The sequence below is a fragment of the Balaenoptera acutorostrata genome, chromosome 2 (assembly GCF_949987535.1).
Source record: "Balaenoptera acutorostrata chromosome 2, mBalAcu1.1, whole genome shotgun sequence".
In the NCBI taxonomy this organism is placed as follows: Eukaryota; Metazoa; Chordata; class Mammalia; order Artiodactyla; family Balaenopteridae; genus Balaenoptera; species Balaenoptera acutorostrata.
In genome coordinates, this window is record NC_080065.1 from 183,929,790 (window position 1) to 183,944,860 (window position 15,071).

Sequence of the window (15,071 nt, forward strand, 5' to 3'; positions counted from 1 at the left end):
TGTGTGTGTTGGGGGATGTGTCACCATCAAGGCAATGCCTGGGCAAAACAACCAAAGCAGATGGGGAAGGAGGGGAAGGCTTCGGGGATAGGTGGCATTCAAGGGGCTTGTGGGGTGAGGATGGGGTGTACAGGGGTGCATTCCAGCCCTGTGTCCTCGGGGTGTGGGAGGAGGAGGGGGCAGGAATGGCTGGAACTGAGCAGTAAAGGTGCCTCGAATGCCAGGATGAGGAGCTGGCACTCTACCCCAAGGGCAATAGGGAGCCAAGGCAGAATCTAGACCAGGAGAGGGGCTTGGTCTAAGAGGTTGGGCTGGGGCTTGGGTGGGAGAGGAAGAGGCTGGAATGGTAGCCCAGGCGGCCCAGATAGGGGTCCACTTGGCTTCCTTAGCCTCCACACCATCCAGAAACCACCCAGTTGGGGCTTTCCCTGGGCCCCCACATCTAAAGGCATAGCTTTGCAAATCCAGGAGAATATTTTGGGCCCCAGCCTGTCTACCGAAGAAACTTCCTGCAGTCCCTCCCCACAGTGGCCTCAGTTTCCCCATCTGTAATATACACAGGTCAGACATACGGGACCCTGTTTTCCCAGTGGTGTATGGCTTGATTGAAGTCACTCAGCAAAAGCTAGGTGGCAGAGCAAGAACTGGATTCCAGCCACTTAACGTATGCCCACCCAGAGCCCTATCCCACCTGATCCTTGGCTGGAGGAATGTCTGGGTCCTCAGAGGCCCCAGAGGAAACTGGCAGTAGGTCTGACCCCTGCTTCTGATTTTCTCCTCTCTCTTTCTGATTTGCTACCTGTAAAAGGGGCATGTTCCCATCTCATAAAGTTGTTTGGAGATTAAATGAATCAGTGGACATAGGTATTCCTCCAACATGCTCCCCCCGCCCCACCACCAACTCCTATTTATACTTCAAAACCCACTGCAGATTTTCCATCTTCAGTGCACCCCCAGGATGATAGCCTTTGGCTCTTCATTGTTCTCGGCTCTAGGCTCTCCCAGCACTTGATCCTTCCCTCTGCCCCAACCCTGACCCCATGAGTCTGGAAGTGTCTGCATATGCCTCTGTTTCCCCCTCTGCCAGACTAGTAGGTTGCTCCCTGAGGCTGCAGAATTACTCAGCATGAGGCACACGGGAATGTTGTTGAATAAGTGAAAAGAGGAAGGGAGGGGGCAGGGAAAGGGTGAGGTGATGGGGAGCCAGAGAAGGTGGAGGAGGGAGGAAGGGCACTCGGCAGAGACCTCGGTGGGACAGATGGAGAGAGGGAGCCGGAAGGAGGTGGGCAGAGCCAGATGGGCGGGTTGGGGTGGGGGGGAGACCCAGCTCTCCCCTGGCACGCCTCCTCCCGGCTTGGGCGGGCAGCGCGCGCAGGGCCCGGCCTCTGGCGGGCGGATCGCCTGGGCGTTGGGCGCAGAGAACGAGGCGCGGAGCCCGGAGCCCGAGTGTGCGTGCGGCGTATGCGCGCCCGTGCGCCCAGGGCCAGCCGGGCGGGAGGCGGCACATGGATGCCAGCCTGGCGCGCGTCTGCAGGCCGGTGGGTAAGGCGAGGCGCGGGTCCGCGTGGTGTGGATGGCCGGGCCTCGCAGCCTCGGCTTTCGAGTGGGCGACTAGAGAGGAAGGGGCTGCCCACCTGGCTTCTCAGAGCCAGACCAGGACCACCCCCCCACCCCCCCGCCGACCTGACCCAGGAGGGGGAAGGGGCCTCCCAGTCGGAGGCGGAAGGTCCCAGGCTCTGCAGCGGGTGGGGGAGATGGGAAGCAGGTAGCCAGGCCGCGAGAATGGGGTGGGGGTGGAGGATGCCGTGATGGGGGCAGGTTCCCTCCCTGTGGTCCCCCTCCCTCGCTCCCTCCCTCGGCTCATCCATCTCCAGAAGATTATATTTAAATATCTCTTTTGTGCAAGGCAGGAGCTGGGCTCGCCCCTAAGAGGCGGTTTCCATGGCAACAACAATTGCCAGCTTCCGTGTGGTGAATCAGCGTTGCCATGGCAACCCCATCCTCATCTGTCCAAGGTGCTGGGGGTGGTGGGGAGGAGGTGAGGGCCAGCGGAGGCGGGTGAGAGGGGTGGGAGAACGGGAGGCTGGAGCCCAGGTGCCCCCTCCCCCCCACCTCCCTTCACCACCTCAGTCTGCCCTCAGCCCAGAAACTGGTCCCATCGGTTGAAATAATCTCCCCTCCCGCCTCCAGCTAGAGGGGTGTGGCACCCAGGTGAAGAGGGCCCAGGGTGTGTGTGTGTGTGTGTGTGTGTATGGTGGGGGAAGGGGGATGTGGTTCGGCCTTTCCCAGGTGGTCAAGGTTCCTCTGAGGGTGTGGCTGGGTGGCAGGAAGATTGGGCTGGGGGAAGTGGGGGCCAAGAGGGGAAAACAGAAGCCTCTCTGGTCTGGGGCTCCCAAGGCTGTGTTCACATTGAGGAGGCCCATATGTGCCCCAGACACACACTCAGAAAGAGGGAGAGTATCAGAGCGGGAGGGGCTCACCGAGGGGAGGGGAAGCAGAAAAATAACCTTTCCAGGCCTTGATTTTGACATCTGTAAAACAGCGTAAAAATTGTGCATCTTTCTGAAAGCTTGCTGGGCAGCTGCACTGTGATTTAAAAACATGTTTATCAAGCACCTCTGAATGGCTGTGGGGATCTACTCCGAGACTGTCTGACCTGGGAGGGGGGCTGGGACCAGCACTCGTTCCAACCCCAGGCCTGGTGCAGAGGGACCAGGTGCCTTTCTATGCTGGTGGGTGCTGGCCACTTCCTTCTGGTCAGTTCTGTTCAGCAAACTCCTCTGATTCTCTCCTGTACCCTGCCCTGAGGGGCGGGGTTGTGATGTTATGGTCTCAGTCTGGAGGGAAACAGAGCAACACATAGACACTTCCTGCCCTGAGGCAGAGGGAGGAAGGGACCCAAAAAGGTGGAAGGATTGCCTGCATGGGGGCTTTTGAGCTGGGTTTTGAAGGATGAGTAGGAGTTCACCAGAGACACCGGGTTGGGAGGAAGATTCTGTCCTAGAATCAATAGAGAAGCAAATGCCACCCAACCCCACATCCCTCAAATCTGTTCTGAAATATTCACATTAGCTCATACCCCTGGCTGGGTAAGTTGCAGGAGTCGGGGTTAGAGAAGGATTTCTTCCACTGAACAGTTCACTGGTTTCTTGCATTTTCAGTGCTGGGAGTGGGGCACAGTGTCCAGAACAATAAGTCCAGATTGCAGGCCAGTCCACTGAAGTATGACAGTTCCCCCCACTTGAGGCTCAGGGAGCTGGCCAAAAGTAGCTGCCTTGGTGTATCAGTCAGCTACTGCTGAGTAATAAACTGCCCCAACCATTTTATTTGTTCATGATTCTGTTGGTTAACAAGCTCAGGCTGGGCTTAGCTGGGCAGTTCTACTGGTTTGTCCTGAGTCATTCATGCAGTTTCAGTCAACTGGGGCTCGACTGAGGCTAGCTGAGCCAGGACTCCCATGCATTGTGTGTCAGCAGGGCATCTCTGTGCATGAGATCGCCTGTCTTCCAGTAACTCGCCTGGATTTGTCCACCTGGCAACCTCCATGGCTCCAAAAAGGCAAGTTCTCTTGAGGGCAAGGCTTGGAACTCTCACAACTTCACTTCCACCACATTCTCTTGGTCAGAGCAAGTCGCATGGCCAAGTCCAAAAGGAAAAGGTGGGGAAATAAGACTCCAGTCCTTGATGAGAGGAACCACAAAGTCACATCACATACAGGGACTGCAGGAGTTGGGCCATCTTTGCAAACAATCTATCATACTTGGGGAGGCAAGAAGACTTCCTGGATGAAGGGTTATTGTTACTGGGCTTTGAAGGCAAAGTGGGAGTTTTCCAGGCAGCAAGAGCAGAGCCCTGTAGGTGGGACCATGTGTCATTTGGTGTGACTGGGGTGCTGGTTGCTGCCAGAGGTTGGTGGGATGCTGAGGCTGGGGAGGTGGACAGGAGTGCCCAGCAGAGCTCAGGTGAAGCTCCCACCCATGCTACCCCCACTGCCCACCTTGACCTCCCTCCACCCTCTCTCCACAGATGGCACGGCCAATCCAGGTGAAGCCTGCGGACAGCGAAAGCCGAGGAGGTAGTTGTCATCTCTCCGTGGCCACCAGGCTGCGGGTTGGCAGAGGAATGGGAGGAGGGAAGTCCTTGCACAAAGGTGGTGGGAGAGGCAGAGGCCCAGGCTGGGGTGGGGTGGGAGAGTAGGGAGGCTGTGTCCCCTCCTCCTAACCACAGGGCCACAGGCCCAGCAGTGGGAGGTGTGGCCAGGTCCTGCTGCTTTCCCCTAGAAGTTGAAATACCCCACTCGTCTCAGGGTGCAATAACGGGGATCTTCAGACGCAGAGGGGATAGGGTCCCTGAAGGACTATGGATTGGTTTCTGGGCTCTGCGTGTGTGTGCATGTTTGCATGTCTGAGCAAGTGCAGGTGTGTGTATATGAGCATGCATTCCTGGGCACAGCTGTGCGCAGATGTATGCAAGTGTGTGCACAAGTGCGTGTGTGTTTCTGGCAGGTGCAGTGGGGGCGCCTGCCTGTCTGTGTGCACATCTGCGTGCCTGGGCTGTGCGTGGGTGTATATGTTCAAGTGTGTGTGCTTGACTGGTCCCGGCTGGGCGCGTGGGTGTGCAGGCTGGGCCCTGTGTCTGCATTAGGCTGGACCTCTGGGTGGCTGTGTGCCTATGGGGAGATGCTTGGCTGTCCCCAGTGGGATCCAAGGCTAGTCATTCTTGGATATTTTTGACCCCCCTCCCCATCTCAGGTGGATTGGGGGCTGAGGGAGAGCAGCCAGCCTTGGAGGTGCTGTAGGGGGTAGGGCTGTTAGGACCTCTGTGTATGTGTAGGATCCTGGTAAAGCCCATCGGGACTGGGAGCTTGTTTTCACACTCTCCAACCTGGCTTCCACTGTGGGTCAGGGACTAGAGAGGGGGAATCTGCACGTTTTCATCTCTGTCTCTCTGTCTCTCTCTCTCTCATTCTCTCTCTCCTTCGCTCCCTCTCCCTCCATCTCTGTTTCTCTCTCCTAATCTTTTTCTCTCCTCCTATCTCTCTGGTTCTCTTTGTGCTTCTCTGTATATCTCTCTTTGCCTCTTACTGTCTCTCTCTTTGCCTGTCTCTGTCTCTCAGTCTCTCCCTGTCCCTCTCTCTCTCCCTCATATGTCTCTCTCCCTACTTCTGTGTCTCTCCCTCCCTCCCACCCCTATGAGTGACAGCTGCCAGAGAATGAGTTTCCATAGTAACCAAGCTCACCCTTCCTGGAAGAGGAAGCTGCCGTGTTCCTGATTACAGGGGAGCAGTGCAATTCCCCCAGGGGGAGGGGGGACAGAGCTCTGGTACCTCACATGGGAGAGGCTGGTCCAGACTGGCCCCTGGCCTTAGAGTTGGGAAGGTCCCAGCCAGGCCTGCAGCCAGGCCCCAAGCCAACCCCAGGCTCCCCAGGCACCTGGTCTTGTGCACACACATTGTTCATTCATTTAACAGACGTTGATTGCTTGGCCCTTCCTGAGCCCTGGCAAGGTTGGGCGGGGAGCTCTGCTGGGCACTGTGAGGATGCAGGGGCCCTCAGCGCTCACCCCTGCCTGGAAAATCTAGATGGCAGACAGACAGACAGACATGGACCCAGGCCAGGCAAGGCAGTTCCTAACCCTGGTACTATGTGTGGACTCTGAGTGCATAGGAGGGAGTGGCCGTTTTGCCCAGAGGGTGGAAGCAGTTGGACAGAGAGGCATTCCAGGCAGGGGGCACTGCATGAGGTGGGACCTCGCAGGCACGTGGAAAGGTGGAGAGACCCAGGCAGGGAAAGCGCGTGGCTGTGTCCTCCCTCACACGCGCAGAAAATGGCCCAGGGGGGGTCCAGGCGCCCTGCTCCACGCCCTGCTACCTCCACTCTCTGCTGGAGGGACGGAGAAATTCCCGGAGGTTAGGACTCGGCTGAGGTGGTGTCTCCGCCCACAGGGGACCGGAAGCTGTTTGTGGGGATGCTGAACAAGCAGCAGTCAGAGGAGGACGTGCTGCGGCTGTTCCAGCCCTTCGGGGTTATAGACGAGTGCACCGTGCTCCGGGGGCCCGACGGCAGCAGCAAAGGTGATGGGCCGGGGGCGGGGCTGGCTGCCGGGGGGGGGGGGGCTGTGGGAGGGCGGGGCTGGAGGGATGGGGCGGAGCGGGTACAGGAGAGCGCGGCGGGATCCAGGGGGCGGGGCCTAGCACGTGGAGAGCGGGCTGGAGGGATGGGGCCCCGCTATGTACACAAGAGGGTGGGGCTCGCTCAGGAGGCGGAAGCGGCACATGGGAGGGCGGGGCCGGCTCCTGCGGGCGGGGCGAGCAGAGACTGTCCAGTCCCACGTGGTCCTACCCGTGTGCCTGTGTCCGTCTGGGGCTGCCTGTCTGCACCTGACTCTGTCCATGGGGCTGTTGCCGTCTGGATTTGCCTATGTCCTGTGCCTGATCCTACTTCCTCCACCGTTCCTGTATGGTTGTACCATGCAGGAATGATTGTTTAATGATCTCCAGAAACTTGTTTTCCGGTCTGCTCACGTGACTGCATGTACCTAGGGTTGAGTATCACTCCGCCTGTGTCTCTTAGTCTCTGACCCTCTTTCTGAGTGTCCAAATGGCTATTTCTGTTTGGGTATCCATGTGCCTGGTGGTCTCCGTCTACCCGATTCTACGTGTTCAGGTTCATCTGTCTGGGACTGACTCTCAGTTTGCCTGTCTCTGCCCTGGCGACTTTATTTTACTGGGACTGAATGTATCTGATGGTCCCTGACTGTTTATTTGCCTGGCTCTTTTCTTGTAATTGAGATGTGATCACATACTGTAAAATTCACCCTTTTAAAGTGTACAGTGAAGTGCTTCACAAAATTCACAAAACTGTGCAACTGTCACCACTATCTAATTCTGGAACATTTTCACTCCCCTTCCCCCAAATCTGCCTGGCTCTTCCATAGCCCTCTTTCTGTCTGGAACTGTAGCCTATGACCGTCTGTCTGGATTTGCCTGTGTCAGGTGGTCTCTGGTTGTCTGTCCACCTGATTCTGCCCTTGCCTGGTGACTTTTCATCCCCATCTATCCAACTCTGGCCACATGGGCATATCTGTCTGGGTCTGAGTGTACCTCTGCCTGAGTGTGCCCACAGGACTGCATCTCTCTGTGTCTGTGTCTGATGGTTTGTCACTCTAATTCTGCGTATCTGATTACAACTCTGGATCTCGTGGCATCGGTGGCTGGTGGGCATTCTCTAAGCCCGTCCCCTTCACTTGTTCTAAAGGGCAGGGCCTGCCTCTCCACCTGTGCACCTCCTCACACCCTCTGATGAGGTCTTGGACAAACCGCTATCTGGCTGGCTGGCTGTGTGCTTGTCTTACTGTCTGATCCTTCCTTGTCCAGCTGTCTGTCTGAACAAATGGCTGGCTGTCTCTCGGACGTCCGACTTTCGGGCTGCCTGTGTCCACGCTGACCGGCCGTGCAGGGCTGTCAGCCCCTCTCCTGTGGCCCCTCACCCGTTCCCCTTCTCTCGGAGCAGGCTGTGCCTTCGTGAAGTTCTCCTCCCACACAGAGGCTCAGGCGGCCATCCACGCCCTGCATGGCAGCCAGACCATGCCGGTGAGTCGGAGTTGCCCTGGGCGATGGGGATAGGGGTGGGAAAGGAGCAAGGGGGCCTGGCCTTACCATCCCAGCCATCCGGTAGCCCCTGCCCCTTCTTCAGAGAGGTCATGGTGGGGAGAAGAGGCGCAGTCTTTGATGGTGGTATGGGTGGGTGTATGTGTGTGATTGTGTGTGTGAGCCTGCAAGTAAGTGTGGAGTGTGTATGGATGTCCTGCCAGCACGTGGCTGCCCGTACGCGAGTACGCGCAAGCCAGTGTGTGTGTTGGTGTGTGCACGTGTGCGTGTCTGTGTGTGAGCGTGTGGTTGTGAGTAGGTGGGTGTCAGTGTGCACATGAGGTGTGTGTAATGGGTATGGATACATGTGCACGTGTGCGCTGGTGCATACACACATGTGTACACGTGTGACTGCATACACACAAGTGTGTTAAATGGGTGTGTTCGTGGGAGCACACGTGTACAAGTATGTAGCTGAGTGCACATGTATACTTATGTGCGAGTGTGTGTCTGGGTGACGGGGGAGCGAGTGCATGTGTGTACATCTGTAGGAGTGTGTGAAGGCAAATGTCTATGTGTGGAGGGGTGAGCATGCGTGTGAATGTAGGCAGTCACGTGTGTACATGTGTGACTGTGTGCACGTGAGTGTGTGAGTATATGTGCACGTATTTGGGAGTGTATGCATGTGTGTCTGTGAGTGTCAATGGTGAGTGTGAGTCTGTGTGGGCGGAATGCATGTGTAAGTGTGTGCAAATGTGTGTGAGCCCCAGAGGAGCAGGAAGAGATGGGGCTGGAGGGGCCTGCAGTTCAAGGCTGAGAAGCATGGGGTTCCTCCTAGGGTGATGGGGAGCCCCAGAGGGAAGGGACCAGGTCATTTGGAAATGTCCCCGTAGGGCCAGAGTGGGGAATGGGCAAGTCTGGAGCCGGGAGCCTGTGGGCCTGCAGCAGTGAGAGGCTGGAGGGGACCACACAGGTGTTGGGGGTGGCCCTGCCTCCCAGGAAAGTGGCCCTGGGAGCCACCATCACTGTACATAAATGTCCAGATCTGCCACGGGGAAGACAGGCCTTGGGGACCCACTCTCTGTTGTTCCGGAAAACGGGTGTGGAGAGCAGGGCAGTCTCAGATCCTTCCTTCTATTGCTCTCTGGGTCCTCAGGCATCAGTTTTAGTCCCTAGAGGGGCAGGAGTCAGCTCATCCGAAGGTCAGGCTTTCTCCTGCTCCGAGCTGTCCAGTGATGGAGCTGGTGGGCGGCGCAGGGAGTGAGCTCTCCATCAGAGGAGGTACTCAACCTCTCTGATGGTTGGAGCCTTACCTGTTCTCAGGTGTGGGTGGCAGCTATAGGGTCCTCCATGCGGGCCCCCATTGTTCCTCTCCAGCAGTTGGATTCTCCACCCATTTTGAGAGTGTGGTTGATAGTCAGGGTCCTCACTATGCCCCAGATGCAGCCCCCCGCACCCGGACGCCCCACTTGTGCGCACGAGGGGGCTGCAGGGTCAAGTGCGAGACCTGGGATGCTGATCTCTGGACTGTCCTCACTGTGGCACCTGGGACCTCGAGGGTGGGGCTGACAGCTGCTGCTATCCACACCCCTACACCCCTTGTAAGGGACCCCAGAGTCCCGGCTACGTCCCCCCTTCTTTCCCTCCCTGCTTGCGGCTGCCCCTGCAGGGTGCCTCCTCCAGCCTGGTGGTCAAGTTTGCTGACACGGACAAGGAGCGGACACTGCGGCGCATGCAGCAGATGGTGGGCCAGCTGGGCATCCTGACGCCGTCCCTCACCCTGCCCTTCAGCCCCTACAGTGCCTACGCCCAGGCTGTGAGTGACCCTGGCAGACACACTTCTGTCTCCAGCAGGGCTTCTGAGACTTCTCTGGGGATCTGGCTCAGTCTGTCTCGCTCTCTTTCTCCATCTATTCTCTGTCTAGGGCTTCTGCCTCTTTGCCCATCTTTCTGTTTCTCTGGCCCAATCTTTCTGACTCAGGGCCTTATTCTGACTGTGGCTGAGTCCCCAAATCCAGGCCGCTTCCTGACCCCAACCCCAGCTGAGCCCCCAACCATGGACTATGCTCCGAGCCCAAGCGGAGCCCCACCTCTGGACGGACAGGACACCGGACTCAACCCCTACATCCAGCCTGAGCCCTCACCCTGCGTGAACATCAAATGAAGAGCCAACCTTGAGTTGACCCCCAGATCCTAGCTGTTCCCCAAATCTAGATTAGCCCGAATTCTAGCTAAACCTCCTGGCTGACTCCAAGCTGAGACCCAACCCTGAGTGAGTTCAACACTGGCTGAGCCCTGGTCCCAGACTGAGTCCTGATCTTAGACTGAGCCCTAACTCCTGGCTGAGCTCTCATTCCTAAATGAGCCTGGAACCTAGTCTAGGCCCTGATCCTACACTGAGACTTGATGCCAGGCTGAGCCCCAATTCCTAACTGATCCCTGACCGCGACCTGAGCCAAGACACCCGGCCTGACCCCCTAGTTCCTGGAGGACCCGCCCCCCACCTCATGAGCCGTGATCTCAGGCCAGATGCCACTTTGACTGTGCACGTTGACTCCCTCTCCACCCCCAGCTCATGCAGCAGCAGACAACGGTCCTGTCCACCTCAGGCAGCTACCTGAGCCCCGGCGTGGCCTTCTCACCTTGCCACATCCAGCAGATCGGTGCCGTCAGCCTTAACGGGCTGCCCGCCACACCCATCGCCCCTGCCTCTGGTGAGTCCGCCAGGGACCCACGGATGGGTGGGCAGGGCCAGGGCCAGGATCAGGCTCCCCGTGACGCTCTTCCGCTCCCCAGGACTGCACTCGCCCCCGCTGCTCGGCACCACCGCCGTGCCCGGCCTCGTGGCTCCGATCACCAACGGCTTCGCAGGTGTTGTGCCTTTCCCTGGTGGGCACCCCGCCCTAGAAACCGTATATGCCAATGGCCTTGTGCCCTACCCAGGTAACTCGGGTGGTCCCCGGGGGCCGAGGAGAGTGGCAGGAGGCAGGGAGGGTGTCCCCCGGACAAGCATGAGTCCCTATGCCTTGGTGTCCAGGGAATAAAGGGGCAGGACAAAGGGAGTCTCAGGCGAACAGATACTAGCTGTGGGCACAGAGAAAGAGGTTAAACATAGAAACTTTGCATCCAGACCTTTCTGGGTTCGAATTCCAGTTCGGTGGCCCTGGGGGGTTTCTTTAAGTCTCTGAGCCTCAGTTTGCTCATCTGGGAAATGGGGCGGATAACATCAGTCATCTCATGAGATTGCACCGACGAGGCAATCAGTCTGTAAAATGCTAACGCGTCACCTGGTACCAAGAATGGCACCATCAATCTTCATTAGTAATCGTTACCATTTGGGAAAATATCAGTGCCCATATTCATTCATTCACTCATTAATTCATTCATTCAATATTGGCCATGCACTGATTTGTTGGGCTGGGCTCTGCCCTCCTGAAGCAGAGGTCTCACTTTTCTCTACCCTATACCATAATTTCAAGGCAGACGTCTTCCCACACCTTGCTTAGGTGAAGTACGTCATCTGCGTTTCCACCGCTGAGAATTTGTTTATTCTTATCTTGCAATGATTGGCGCTCACGGGGAGTTTCAAAAATAATACAGAGAGGTCCTGGTACCCCTCACCCAGCGTCCCTGGATGCTAACGTCTTACATAACCACAGTACGTTGTCAAAACCAGGAAACTGACATTGGTACAGTACAATGAACTCAACGGGAGTTGGAGAGCCTATTCAGACTTCACTATTTGCAGGCACTTGTGTGTGTGTGTGTGTGTGTGTGTGTGTGTGCGTGGTTCTATGTCATTTTATCACAGGTATAGTTTCATGTAACCACCACCACAATCTACATACAGAACTGTTCCATCACTATAAAGTAATTCGTTCATGCGACCGCTTTACTGTCTTACCTCTCCCCCATCACCACTGCATCTTCTAGCAACCTCTCTCCATTCAAGATTTTTTTGCTCAATTTTCCCCAGACTCTCCAGCTCTGGTTGCCTAGACAAGCTCTCCCCTACCCCTGTGTCCTCCCCTAGGGACCGTCGGAAGGTCACAGCCACGTAGGGGACCCATAGGGTGTCTGATGATCAAGGTGTGGGGAGGGATAAAGGGAAGGGATGGGGATGGGTGGTGATCAAAAGCAGAGACCTGGAGTCCTGGAGAATCCAGAGAATAAAAGAGAGGAGCAAGGGGGGTCAGGATGGGGACAGAGAGTTGAAGTTGATTGTTAAACCTCTCTGGAGTCTGAGAAACCTGGTTTCGAGTTTGGCTTCTGTCATCTACCTGAGCGGCCCTGTGCCAGCTGCTGTTTCCCCACCTGTAAAATGAGGGTCATACCTGTAAAACGTTTATGCAGAAGTGAAGCTGGGGGTGGGTGCTGCGGGGTGGATGGAAGACTTCTACTGCCCCCGCCCCACTCAGCCCCTCCGTCTGCCCCGCAGCTCAGAGCCCGACGGTGGCCGAGACCCTGCATCCTGCCTTCTCCGGAGTCCAGCAGTACACAGGTAGGGAGGCAGCGCGGCCCCGCCCCGCGCGTGACCCCGCCCCTCGGTCCCCGGCGTCCTACCTGGGCTAGCCACGCCACGCCCCTAGCCACACCTAGATATGGTCCCTGCCCTCAGAGCCGCCCTCTCATCCTACCTTCCCTCTTCTGCCTGTGCCTCCTACTTTGGGCCCAATCCCAGTTCTTGGCCTTCCCCCCGCCCCGCCTTTCTTCAACATTTGGCCCTGCCCCTCATAACCTGCCTTTGGTACCGCCCCTCATGTCCTGCCCAGACTGACCCCGCCTCTGCCAGGGCCTCGCTCGGATCTCTGGCTTGTCTTCATAAAGGCTGCCTTGGCCCCGCCCTCAGCCGGGGCCGCGCCCACTCTGCTCTTCCCTGTTGCCTTGGCCCCTCCCTCCAATGTGACCACGCCCCCCAGACCCGTCCTCGAATGACCACGCCCCCTCCTTCCCAAGACGGGTCCTTGGCCTTGCCCTCAGACCGTCTCTCCCCCCATGTGACCACACCCCTCCGCCTTCCCTAGACCCGGTCTTGGCCCCACCCTCAGCTGTGACCCCGCCCCTCACGTCTTAGCCCCGCCCCCACGCTCACCGGCTGCCCACCGGCCTCACGCCTGCTCCGCCCTGTGTCTCGCTCCCGGTCTCTGCAGCCATGTACCCCACCGCGGCCATCACGCCCATCGCGCACAGCGTCCCCCAGCCGCCGCCCCTCCTGCAGCAGCAGCAGCGAGAAGGTGAGGGGGCCGCGACCTCCCCTGGGCGCCAGCCCCGCCCTTTGACCGCCCCCCTCCACCTCCAGGACCCCCGGCTCGGCCTGGCCTCGGGGAACCGCTCGGCCTGGGGTCCGGACAGACCTGGGTTCAAGCCCCGGCGTAGCCCATGGGTGCTTGGGGGGGCGACTGACTCTTCCTCTCTGAGCCTCAGTCTCCTCCTCCGGAAAGTGGGAATGGGGCTAGTCCCGACCCAGTAGGGATAGCAGTGACCCACAACGAGATGATTCTCTGAAATTTTTTTGAGAGAATTTAGGGGGTGGGATGGTGAGGTATCTCGGGGCAAATAAGGCTTCCTTAGTAAAGTCAAGGGGGCGAGGAGTTAGATTCTGGAGTCGGAGAACCGGGATTCAAATCCACCCAGTTCTGACTTGTGAGCGTCATAAGGAAGGCACCTCACTGCTCCGGGCATCAGTTTCCTCATCTTCCACACAGGCGACCACCTTACTCCCCTTGCTGGGGAGTAAGCAGCGCCGGTTCCTGACACATGGTGGGCACTCAGCCAGGGAGGCCCTTCCTCTCCTTAATCCATCTAGTGGGGGTGGGGGCGGGGGGCTGGGGAGAGGCGACCAACCAGAAAAGCCCCAAATCGCCCCACGACCTGGGAAGCTTGCGGGTGGCCTGGCCCGCAGACTGATTTCTGTGAGGCTCTGTTCAATTTCTCCCTTGCCCTGGGCCTGCGGGAAGGGGAACACTGGCAGGGTGCAGTGGATAAAAGCTGGTCCCGATGCAGTTCTTGCTGCTGTAACAGGATGTATGCTTTCTGGAAAGTCACCTGAGTTTGCAGAACCTCACAATACCAACTACAAGGCTCGTGGGGGAAATGGGGTCGTGGTACACCATTCAGAAACGTTGGCTGTGAGGTGCCAAAAAAGAAAAAAGATAAGATGCTAATGAAAACAGTAGCACAGTTTTATGCGTGTTAGATGGTTTAGAGATACCGGAATAGTATAATAAATTTGGTACTTTATCTTGGAAAAGACCGCAAGTTTGCAGGGGGAAGTGGCATCGGAAGGGCTTGCGGCATGTGAGTCACCCTGAAGTGATGGAAAGGCTTGTCTGAAATCAGAGGGAGAGTCGGAACCCCAGACGGGGATGGGTCCTGCTCATAAAATACTTGGAGAACTGAGAAAGTTGATGGATGTTGAAGCTGTGTGTGTGTGTGTGTGTGTGTGTGTGTGTGCATGTGCATTTTGCTTTCTTATGAGGTTTGGTGCAGCTGCATGTGGTTTTCTGCATTCACCTAGTGTTTCTTGGAGATGAGATAGCACACAGACAAACACAAAATTCGTGTTTGCTCAAAATTGTTCCGTAACATATCAGTTGTATGGGAGCGCACTTGCATTTTAAAAACAAGCATGTTAGGGAATTCCCTGGAGGTCCAGTGGTTAGGATTCGGCGCTTTCACCGCCGTGGCCCTAGGTTCAATCCCTGGTTGAGGAACTAAGATCCCACAAATCTCGGGGCATGGCCAAACAAACAAAAACAAACAACAACAACAACAAGCATGTTAGCAGAACTGTGGTCCTCATCAGGAAGATAAGGGTGGATGTGGCTATGAATGTGTAATCTTGGATTTTGTATTTTCTGGGGTGGGGAATATTCATTGTGAGGGTGGGGGTATCCTCGGTGGTTTGAGGGCTACCTTTTTGGCGGGACGGGACCTGGGAGAAGGTTGTCTATAGGTTTGGATTAGAGGCAGGTTTGAGGACTGTTGATGACTTTGGATAATCAAGGTTTTAAAGTGCTATTATTATTTATGGTTCTTATATGAGCCATGACTGGGGATTACTGGGGGAGGGGATGATTCTGAGGGTTAGCTGCGCTTTAAAAAATTATTTCTGGTTGGTATAGCATATCATTTAAAAATTATCGGTGGTTTTGGGATATCTGGAGTTTGGGACTAGAGAATAATCTTTTTATTTTACTTGATTTTATTTTTGCATCATTTTTGAAATTATCCAAGGTTTTGAAAATTATCCAAGGTTTGGAGGGTTATCCAAGGTTTTGAAAAATATCTGGATATTTGGGGTTTAGGACCAGGCAATTACTAGTCTTATTTTATTCTGTGATCATCAGACTGTCAAAAAGGCATGTTTCATTTTAAAACCAGTTTTAGACTTATGGAGTTATTGCAAAGACAGTACAGAGTGTCCGTATACCCTATGCCCAGTTCATCTGATTTCTATAAATGACCAGGAGTTTGAGGCTTA

General features: G+C 56.3%; 1 protein-coding gene across 6 annotated transcripts in view; it reads left to right on the forward strand.

Annotated features, from left to right (window-relative positions):
* CELF5 (CUGBP Elav-like family member 5) overlaps window positions 1-15,071 on the forward strand; it is a 60,713-nt gene that overhangs the window by 27,820 nt on the left and 17,822 nt on the right. For 5 of the 6 annotated variants that reach the window (XR_009007244.1, XM_057541540.1, XM_057541541.1 and 2 more), the window contains exons 3-10: window positions 4,027-4,078; window positions 5,945-6,073; window positions 7,512-7,591; window positions 9,258-9,404; window positions 10,161-10,302; window positions 10,385-10,531; window positions 12,027-12,089; window positions 12,739-12,822. Coding sequence is in view for 5 of the 6 variants with exons in the window: in XM_057541540.1 (XP_057397523.1) it covers window positions 4,027-4,078; window positions 5,945-6,073; window positions 7,512-7,591; window positions 9,258-9,404; window positions 10,161-10,302; window positions 10,385-10,531; window positions 12,027-12,089; window positions 12,739-12,822 (844 nt within the window). In the remaining variant the exon portion in view is untranslated. The remainder of the gene's footprint in view (window positions 1-4,026; window positions 4,079-5,944; window positions 6,074-7,511; window positions 7,592-9,257; window positions 9,405-10,160; window positions 10,303-10,384; window positions 10,532-12,026; window positions 12,090-12,738; window positions 12,823-15,071) is intronic. The other variant, XM_057541538.1, reaches the window with a different exon arrangement.